This window comes from Phallusia mammillata, chromosome 5, assembly GCF_965637545.1.
Source record: "Phallusia mammillata chromosome 5, kaPhaMamm4.hap1.1, whole genome shotgun sequence".
In the NCBI taxonomy this organism is placed as follows: domain Eukaryota; kingdom Metazoa; phylum Chordata; class Ascidiacea; order Phlebobranchia; family Ascidiidae; genus Phallusia; species Phallusia mammillata.
In genome coordinates, this window is record NC_137256.1 from 4,518,933 (window position 1) to 4,528,501 (window position 9,569).

Below are 9,569 nucleotides of genomic sequence, written 5' to 3' on the forward strand. Positions count from 1 at the left end.
AACGAACCTTTTTCTTTCTTTTGCATAGCTTACAGAAAAGAGACGTATATACTTATCCTGTTGAACCAAACGGTAAGTCACATGGAAACGTACAATATAGTATTTAGTTAATAACCACGGCATTAGCGCACATACTCCTCATAAATATATCAACTTTATTTGCAGCTGGCCCAGGTTTGGCAAAAAACAAACCATTGTCTAACCCTAGATCGAATGGCAGCAGTGGTCGGAACTGATAAAATTTTACTGTGAACTGGATTTCGTCGCCAAATAAACACAACTCAAAGGCAATTGCTTTTAATTATTTGAGATTCGGATGTAAAGATCCTTTTGTTGCACATTTTTATAGCTCGTTTTCCGAATGTTATCGATTAGTAAGTATGCCAAATCTTTCAGGAAAACCCTATATAACACTGGTTTCGTTAAAGGATTGACTACGCTGCAGTTTAGTTGTTAAACAACTCTAGTCAAACTTTTGTAGTCAGCAGAATCTCCGGCCGTTTTTTGCAGCAGGGTTGGATTGCATTAGGCCAGAAAAAAAAATAAAAAGGACAGTATATTATAGATCTTTCGAACAACATAAGCAATTTGGTCAGCGGGGGTTTGTTTAAATAAAAAAGTCCACAAAGTGGCGCAAAAGAATAAATCTACATGCGAACAAGGAAACACTGTGATGGTGGGCAGGAACTAGGCCGAATGGCCTGGCGCGCTTGACCCATATACAGAGATTAAAAAACCTTGATCGGGATTCGTCCCCGGGAGTGTCCTGGGTTCGAACCCCGTGAAAAAAAAACACTGTGACGGTCTGCTGGACATTTCGCGAGTCGCTTAAATGCAAGATTCTAAAGCAGGTTATTTAAGCGTGTCGCCACACCAAATAAATACAACTGTCTTTAACTAAAAAACATATTCGAAAAGCATACGAACAGCTAATGAATGGAAAAATAAACACATCACAGTTTTTTACAAACAAAAACTCTAGTTGCACTAACTACAGCAAAAAGTATGACACGCGTGTTACAGTGGTTGTTTTTTGTCCCTCGACGGTTTAAATTCATCGTCGAATTTCTGCAAACTCAGCAGGCAGGGCGCGTCAACCATAGTTAGGTGATTACGCATTTCTGCGTCACGCCTTTCACCGCCGAAGGAGACCTTCCATCGAATCAATGTGAAGTAATGCAAATTTTCAATCATCCATTTTGATTGACAGCTTCCTGGTACGTGGGTAGTCGTTCCCGCGATTCTGCTAAAACGCATTGTGAATATTTTTAAATGCCTGCAAGGTTTGGCACTAAGGCCATTGTACATTGGTTTCTGTTGTTCACGCAGAGACAACTGCACTTATACAATGAAGAAATCATTTGAATATCAACTAATTTGGGGGTGCACTCTTAAATTTGCATGTATATGAAGTATTTCGGTTGTATAAACCTGGTTTGACTCCCTTGGTATTAAGTTTCCCTTAACATTATAGCAATGTCAGTCATTTGATATATACCTGACAGAGTGCTGGCCTCGGTCGAAGCATTGCTGTTGGTATAGAAACTAGCCAGCGACGGGGCGGACGGGTTGAGCGCGGAAGCGGAAGCCTGCGCGTTGCTGAGCGATTGATACTCTCCAGAGCCTGTGTATTCGAGTACAAACCGTAAACAAACATCACTTGTATCCAATCTCTGACTACAGGGCAAAATAATCCCCGAAAGCCATACCTTTAAAATGTACAATATGGATACATTTTGGTCTTAAAGAGGATGCTGTTTTCATTGTGCTATATTATGCCATAAATATTATTTTATTTCACCCCATTTCCGTTAATAAATTTAGCTTGGCAATTCGCCTTGTCACCTCTGTATTTCCTTACCTGGTCCGACGTGAAATGGTCGCTCACCCATGGGAATAACATCATCGTCTAAACAATTATGAACTGTTAGTTACTAAACCCAAACCGCACCAACCAATGTAAAATATTATCAGTAATTTGCCGGCAAAGACTTTTGTTTTGGTGAGGCATACATTAAGCAAAGTATGTTAATCTTGTGATGACATAAGTTTTAAGATGGATAAAATGATTTACCACCATTTTTTTCGTTGAAAAATTTTTTCAGTTTTAACAAGGTAATGTAAAAAAATCGTTTGAAAAATAATGACTTGATTTTTGTAATATTAACATACCACAGTTTACGACAAAATCGTCGCCAGCATCTCGTCGACTTTGTCTTCTTTCCCGTATCTTCTTTTCGCAAAATTTCTTCCAAATAATGTAAGATGCGAAACAAATAAGAAGAACCACCGCCAAAGCAATCAGTAGAAATATGAGAATCTCTGTAATATACGTCTGTTCAAACATTGCCCCCAAAAAGGCTAAATAGGAGTAAGTCGTGGTCATGTAAAAACGGTTTTGCAACTACGGAGGGGTGACGGACGATATTTTTTGCACACCTAATACTGTCCAAAGCCCGTTGTATTCAAACTATAGTACAAACCTTACTCTAATTTGAAACTGGACCCAAAGAAAAACACTCCTCGACTTATAGCTCTGGAGCCGCCCAAACAAGACTTACATAGTTCAGAAAAGCCAAAAGATTTTTTAGAGTTTGAAAAAGTACTGCAAAACAAAAAACTACAGGGTGCCAAGTGGACGTACTATGTACAACTGTAGTGTTCAAACAATTAAATGTTGTTGCTTTTTGTTTTCAATCTTCCCGGATTTTATGAAAACCACTGGTTTGATTGAGTACGAAGCTTGTATGGCACTAATACTTTAAACGTGTAGCATAAGGTAAGACGCTTTGGTTTTGGTTTGACTTGTAACGTAGTAGGAAACAGGTTTGTATGGTTACCATGTGTAGAGTGCTTGTTCACACTGTTGCTGAAATGCACTTGATATTGAACCGCTTAAAGGTACTTGACGCCGTTTGTGTCGCGTTACGTTTTGGTTTGGGCTGTATTTAGTTAACATTTGCCGTTATTTGAATTAATTTACGATTAGCGAACTATTACAAGCAACACTTACCCTTCTGCGTATTAGAAAGATTAATCATTTCCACCTTTTGGAGACAGTTTCTTGGTGACCTTTTTGAACACGACTTATTCAGAACTAAACAATATCAACAGACAACCTTGTATTGGTAAACCAGGCTTCACAATTCACATAGACTGAAAAATGAAAACAATATTGCTGAAAATTATTATACTGTCTCTTAACTAGCCCCCCTGCCCATGGTTATAATGCGACTCTATTTCAATGGTTTGGACAAAAGGAAGTAGCGTTTGGCGTGATATACTCATCTATTGGGTAATATCCTCCTGGTAGTTGCATTTTATTAGACACGCCTATTACCCTCTAATTCAGCAGTTCTTTATTGCAATAAGTTGCATTGCTTGCTAGCTAAATGCTAGGGACATTTTTGTTCACTACAACTGGTGTCTGATGTTTTTTATCCACTCGCCAAAGTGCAACGTAATCAAACCACGCACTGCACATGACGTATATAAAAGAACCCACGCGCTAAATGACTAATACCTGATCTAACTGTATAACACAACACATGTCTGTGTCAAGGCACCTCCGTTGGTTATAGGAACTGCGTCGGGCTACCGTCACGCGCTTCCTTCTTGCAGGGCAAGCAAACGCAATGAACCGACAAAATTAAGGCTGTCTGTATATACCCTTCTCTGTACTGTGCTTTATTGGCCTTTGACTGAACTATGCTGTTTTGGCGTTATGATTTACCGCGTATGAAGTAAAGGCTATGTTAACATACCAGTGACAAAATCCGCTGGTACAAGTCAAGCAACTTAGCTGCTCAGCATAATCGACGTGCGGTTACCACAAACTTGGCGAAAAGTTTAACCTGGTTCTGATTTATCGCTATTTCGGAAAAAAGGTGTCAAGGCATTTGTAGCACGCTGCGCCTTGCGGCAACGCACCGGCACACTTTAAATCCCGCTTTATCAATCGGAATTTGGAGGTATTTGCGAACAGACCGCATGTCTTCACCAAATCACGAACCTAGTCAAGAGTGTAGTGCATACAAACTACTTTGACTTACAACTTTCTGTACTAATGTGTATTTGTTGATCGAACATTTAACTATATTTCGTGTCAAATGTGTAAATTTGTCCTCGATATATCTCAAGGGTGACTAAGATGTAGGTGGCGCAAAATCGTACAATGCGTGCGTCAGATACTGGTGACAACCGAGTGCAATGGTCTATTCTTAAGGCAAATGTAATACATAACTCCCACAGGGTACAGCTTTAATGCGTGACTAATCAGCCAATATTTAAACTCATGTCGCAACAGATATCATGTTGCTTACTGGACGAATCAATTTAGTCTTTAGTGACATCGTTGTCATTTTTAATTGTAACAATAACAACACACGTTTGCTTGTATTCAATGATGACTCATATAGGGTTGCAACTATCCTTCACGGGTAGCCATCATATAACGTGGTAAAATTTCATTAATAATTAGGTTAAATTTGACCGAATAGCCCAGGGCGTTGAACCCGTAAACAGACATCATAAAAAAACTGATCGGAGTTGGTCTTTGGGAGCATCCTGTGTTCGAACCCCACGAAAACAAATCCTATTCGTAATCGTTGTTTCCAGACGCATTGTAATTATTTTGAGTGTCAGTGGATATAAGCCTATGCAGCCATAACACTTGATTCAATTCCAAGTTCGCCTTCGCGGATTCGAATATACCCGTCCTCTCCCCAATCTGTACCCCATGAGTTTTGGGCAATCTATACACACAAAAAATCGTTTGCAAAACTACACTTTAAGCATTAATATCAAAATCTTTTAATTCAAAACGCTTTACCTCATGCAAATGGTATCAAGCATTTTTTTCGTATGATAATTACATCGCACTAATTTCTCTGTTTTACATCAATGTTTTTACAGGCATTTCCACACAAAAATTATAGTAGCGAAGTGTTGAAGGTTAGGCTACAGTGCGATGCAATTGCGAAGTATCTAACTTACACTGAAATTACTGCGATGATATTGTATTAAAGCCAATAAAATGGTGTATATGAGATCATAGTTGCTAGTATTTGCACGGGTTTTACTAACACAATTAAATCGAGTTACCCAGTATTTCGTTTCGACTCCCAGATCATCTTTTTCCGTTCCCCATCTATAAAACAAATATTGTTTGAATGCAAGTTATAAAACACCAGATAAAAGCACTTTACTTACCCGATAACTTTCACTGAGTGATATAAAGCCGTGTGGGGCACTTCATCCATCAAATTATCCAAACTTGTAGCAACGTAAATGCCTGATTTGTACGTGAAGAAATCGGGCGGAACTTTTACCACAGCTGCACAGAACATAAAAGCGGTTGGTTTAAAAAACAATTTTAAAAACGATAACTTATCAATATCAAATCAAAAATTGATCTCAGTAATTGTTACCCTGTACCGGTCCATTATTGAAGATTTCCCATTTGATATCATTTGGTTGGGGCAAAATTCTGTAAGCAGGCGACGATTTGTAGACTTCTGATTTTCCAATTAACACACCGGAGGGACACGTTGCATAAGAGTCATGCTTTTTGAGGTGAAATTGGCAGCTATGTGTAGTAGTGGAGTAACAAGAGGTAGAAACAATTCTACAAAAAGATACATTTTTGCATTCTCGCATAAATGAGCACAGCTATGAAGTCTTGACGCATAACTGTAATTCACGATGTGTTATAAATCATGATGCTATCAGCTTTACAGGGTTAAATATTTAGGCCATTAAGTTAGTGCAAAGAAAAGTCATGTGAGCTACTGAATTTTAATTTAGTGTGATTATCTTAAGAAGATGATTATACAGTTTTTATGGCATATATTTGACTTTACTTTAAAAAGTGCTTTTACAACCACTAATTACCCCCGTTTTCTCAAGAACCACCAAGCCCTGTCCGGTCGTTCTGCAGTGCATGACTTCAAAGTAAGGCATGACATGAGGTAGTACGGTGACAGAATGCCATTTTTTGTTCCTTTAGATTGGATGCGGAGTCGATCGCCGGCCACGCCTACAGGATATAGGAATGCACGATGTTTAGTCCGGTTTGTTTTACTTGGTGAAAGAAAGATTAGAAACACAATTGCAATAAAAACAGTCTCCAAGCCGGAAATAGCTGCGAGGCGTTGAACCGTGTGGGTTCAAAAACGGGTAATTGGATAAACTATTGGATAACGGCTAACGCGCTGCAGCAATACCGTAATGTTACTTTGACAGTGGAATTTACACCTCTTTAAAGGACCTACAGTTGTGTTCAAGTGAAAACATATATAGAATTGGCAAAATATAGTTAAACTTACTAGAAATGGTGAAGGCCCAAGAGCCCCCACAATTTCCCTGGTCTTTTGGTCCTGAAATAAATCCAGGCCATTTCGTCCGAGCGTCAAAGCGCTTCAGGACTGGACCAGACCAAGACGGGGTATTTAGTTCATTCATCTTGCTGCATAAATTGACAAAACGTTGTTAATCAATCTGACAGAAGATTTGAAGGTTACAAACTACGCACAAAAAGGTGAAAGGGCATGAAACCTGTCTTACCTTACAAATTTGGGAAGTTGTTTTGTGCCCAGACGTAGTCTGTAACCGTCAACTTGCGTCAGGCCCCAAAGAAACGAGTAGTTAGCGGCCTTCCAGCTGTAACCACCTTGTAAAATAAATAAGTGATGGAGTGTTGTGTACTTTGCTCCCCGCGGAAACGAAATTAGATGACAAGCATTCAATTGTATTGTAGTAATGAAGCGAGTAGTCGAGACGTTGTTCGTCCCGAAGCTTATCTTTTGTTTTGTAAACTTAACCCATCCATCAGCAGTAGTAATTTGTTGTTGCCACGGAGCTCACTAAGTGTATGTGCAAGTTTTCGAAACAAGGAAGACATATGGCGCAGAAGCTATAGAGACCCTTAGGGCAGATAAGTAAGTCTGTATTCGTGCCGAATTAGTTTGTTTTTATTGGAAAGAAAAGCACCGTCGGGTGTTGTTGAGTCACGTTGCGTTCGTTTGAAGCGATTTTTTGTTTCATGAAAGCCCACTGTGTGGATCGGCTGATATTTGACATATCTCTAGTTGATCAGCTGACTCACTCGAGCAAATAAACAAGTTCGGAAACTCAGAAAACATCAGACATGGCAAACTATTCAAATCACCCTCATAAAAAACTTGTTACAAACTGTGTGTTTTTATTGTGTCTCTTAAATATACGTTTATTGGTTTTCTGTTCAGTTGCACACACCACTAACCACAAACACGTTTTCCAGAATGTTTTTTTAAGGTTTGAAACGTTATTAGGGTCGTCGATTGTGGGTTTGTTTGACAAGGTCGTGCGCAAACACAGCCGTTAAACTGCAAATACCTTTGTTTATTGCCTCCACGATGTTGGGACGAACAAGACAAACATGCTCTTCGCAATTCAGCTGGTAATAACCGTTGATCACAGATTCGCACGTGCTTTCAAATAAAAAACAAACAAGAATATTTCTGTGCAATTTGTAAAGTTTAAAAACTATTTTATTAGGGGATTTTGTAATGAACTTATTTCAACGTTTACATACCAGCGATTGCAGTTAACTTTTGTGACGTCGCCAGCTTTAAACGTTTTACCGTTAAAGAAGCATTCACCTGAAAAAATACCGTTACATTTCCACATATATGATCTTTATCTTATGACTTGCGATTTACCTGTGTCCAAATGGCTAGTAGTAGTGGTAGTAGTAGAAACAAGACTAGTTACTTCTGCTGTTATAAGGTCTATTGGGGTTGCTGCGGTCGTTATTTTCAAAGTTGGAAGTAAGCAGTAGCTTACATAGTCTGGGCAGCAATCTGAATCAACGTTCCTCTTGCAAAAACTATCACAGTAACATGTGGTTCCAAAGATCCTCACTGAACAGCTATCGTTTCGCCCCAGACAACACGGCAATTGCCTTCCTGTTCGAGGGAGTAATCTGCTGGAGCAGAACTCCTCGGAACGACGAAATCTGAGCTTTGTATAACTGGCTGTCATTACGTTATGATTTGAAGCCCTTCTTTGATGCAGCAAGTGTAACCAGCGAACATGTCTTACGGGTTGTTTCTTAACGTTAATGCCGATCCTCTCTGGTGGTAACCCAACAACCAATACGACAAAGCAGCACAAAATCCAGCATGAAATCAAAGTCCTCCACGTCATGCTCCAGCGTGAAAATGAATTGCTGGCGTCGAAGTTGAAAACTTTACATGCTGTTTGGTAACTAAAAAAAGCCGAACTGACCAAACCTGTGCAAACCTGCACTGTTATAGCATGCCAAAACCGATGTCTTAACATGCAAGCGGACACCAACGGGCAAAAAGTAGGTCTGCAAAACTTTGCCTCGTATTGTTTGGATAAGATCGCGCCGAATACATATCGGCATCTAAGATCTAGCTATCAAATGCGACCCGATACCTGTCGACATTGAACGCACGCAAGCACGGCGGTTTTACCTTTGCCCGCATATTTCCCGTTAACTTTCGCTCGGACAATAGATCTTATTTTATGAACTCATAGCCTTGGTCAACAAAGCGGGTATTGTTTACTGTCAATCATCGCAGGGTTTGGCGAATCCAGAAGAGTAATCAAGCGAGATCTTACGTACAAAGAATACTCATTAATTAAAGGCAGATTTAAGGTTGCGTGCAGGAACAATACACAGACTCAAAGGTCAAAAGAGTTTAAGACCTGTTATACAGGACCATAGTAATCCTACGAGGCCTTTGAAATATTGCCAACAAACAGCTTAAGTTATATCAAACTAAGCTTGTGTCTCGAGTCAAGGTTTACTTGTGCTTTAGAAAATCCAATGCTTGCAAAAACACAACTTGAATACGAAATACACAATTTTAAACATATGTTGCACATCAGAGTAAACACAAACATATATACCAAACCTGACTACCAAGAATGTTAGGTCTAGAAACATAACTTACATTCAGTTGCACGTATTCACGCGTGCGCTTTCGTATAAAGCAAGTGCAATTACAATGCCAACGATTACATAAGCAAAATCATTACCATGTTTAGTTTAAACTGAAAAAATGTTTAACGCAAGCGTATACCAGGTAAAAAAAAAACGCAAAGCAAACACGTGTAGAGATTCGTTGTGATTTAACTTACATGCAAAGCTCGTTTGAGAATAAGTTGTATTGTATAGCTGAAAAAAGTAGGCGGTATCCAGCAGGGGTAGAATCATTATATCGTTTATGTTTCTAGCCGATGTGGAGCCAGTTTTTGCATTTCCGTTTGGAGCATTGTACATCCGGTTAAAAACTGCTCAAATCGGTATTTAGGTTGGAGTATGTTGTTAATTTGACCGTTGTTTTTGCATGGAAGCATATTTCAGACATTATCAGGGAGTACTACGCCTTCAGCGGCTTTGTACCAGTATCAAAAACAACAGTAATCAGTACATTAAAAAGACAATGTCTCTTTATACATTATGATTATGGTTGTAAATATTTTTTGCTGTTAGGTGTTTTCTTGTAAAAGCATGTTTTCTCTGAGCAAAAAAAAACCATTATTGGGATGTAACTTTA

The 9,569-nt window shown here is 39.1% G+C and overlaps 2 protein-coding genes across 3 annotated transcripts; both read right to left on the reverse strand.

Moving 5' to 3' along the window:
- Nucleotides 1-333: 333 nt before the first annotated feature.
- On the reverse strand, nt 334-3,146 carry LOC145230007 (uncharacterized). Of its 2 annotated transcripts, none has more exons than XM_080095358.1 (5): nt 3,014-3,146; nt 2,173-2,322; nt 1,862-1,909; nt 1,499-1,624; nt 334-1,243 (listed from the first exon to the last, which is right to left on the reverse strand). In XM_080095358.1, the coding sequence occupies exons 1-5, from the start codon at nt 3,039-3,041 to the stop codon at nt 1,191-1,193; spliced, it is 405 nt and encodes a 134-aa protein (XP_079951484.1). In that variant the 5' UTR covers nt 3,042-3,146; the 3' UTR covers nt 334-1,190. The 2 variants fall into 2 exon arrangements, with proteins under 2 accessions (XP_079951484.1, XP_079951483.1); XM_080095357.1 differs by having other exon boundaries at nt 334-1,246.
- Nucleotides 3,147-4,211: 1,065 nt separating this feature from the next.
- Nucleotides 4,212-8,181, reverse strand: LOC145228127 (tubulointerstitial nephritis antigen-like). The gene is made up of 10 exons (XM_080093120.1): nt 7,746-8,181; nt 7,574-7,640; nt 7,375-7,469; nt 6,565-6,670; nt 6,327-6,466; nt 5,893-6,037; nt 5,430-5,626; nt 5,212-5,335; nt 5,104-5,149; nt 4,212-4,754 (listed from the first exon to the last, which is right to left on the reverse strand). Exons 1-10 carry the CDS (start codon nt 8,020-8,022, stop codon nt 4,656-4,658), a joined length of 1,296 nt encoding a protein of 431 aa, XP_079949246.1. The 5' UTR covers nt 8,023-8,181; the 3' UTR covers nt 4,212-4,655.
- Between the last annotated feature and the right edge of the window lie 1,388 nt (nt 8,182-9,569).

What these genes read in the sequence shown, in the direction of transcription:
- LOC145230007 (XM_080095357.1), bottom strand. Translation starts at nt 3,041, where the DNA reads ATGATTAATCTTTCTAATACGCAGAAGG. An exon ending in CGATTTTGTCGTAAACTGTG is followed by an intron (nt 1,910 to 2,172) that starts GTATGTTAATAT and finishes ATAATTGTTTAG; the next exon opens with ACGATGATGTTATTCCCATG. An exon ending in CGAGGCCAGCACTCTGTCAG is followed by an intron (nt 1,247 to 1,498) that starts GTATATATCAAA and finishes AATGCGTTTTAG; the next exon opens with CAGAATCGCGGGAACGACTA.
- LOC145228127 (XM_080093120.1), bottom strand. Translation starts at nt 8,022, where the DNA reads ATGACAGCCAGTTATACAAAGCTCAGATTTCGTCGTTCCGAGGAGTTC. An exon ending in CGTGGAGGCAATAAACAAAG is followed by an intron (nt 6,671 to 7,374) that starts GTATTTGCAGTT and finishes TTATTTTACAAG; the next exon opens with GTGGTTACAGCTGGAAGGCC. An exon ending in GAGTCGAAACGAAATACTGG is followed by an intron (nt 4,755 to 5,103) that starts GTAACTCGATTT and finishes TTGTGTGTATAG; the next exon opens with ATTGCCCAAAACTCATGGGG.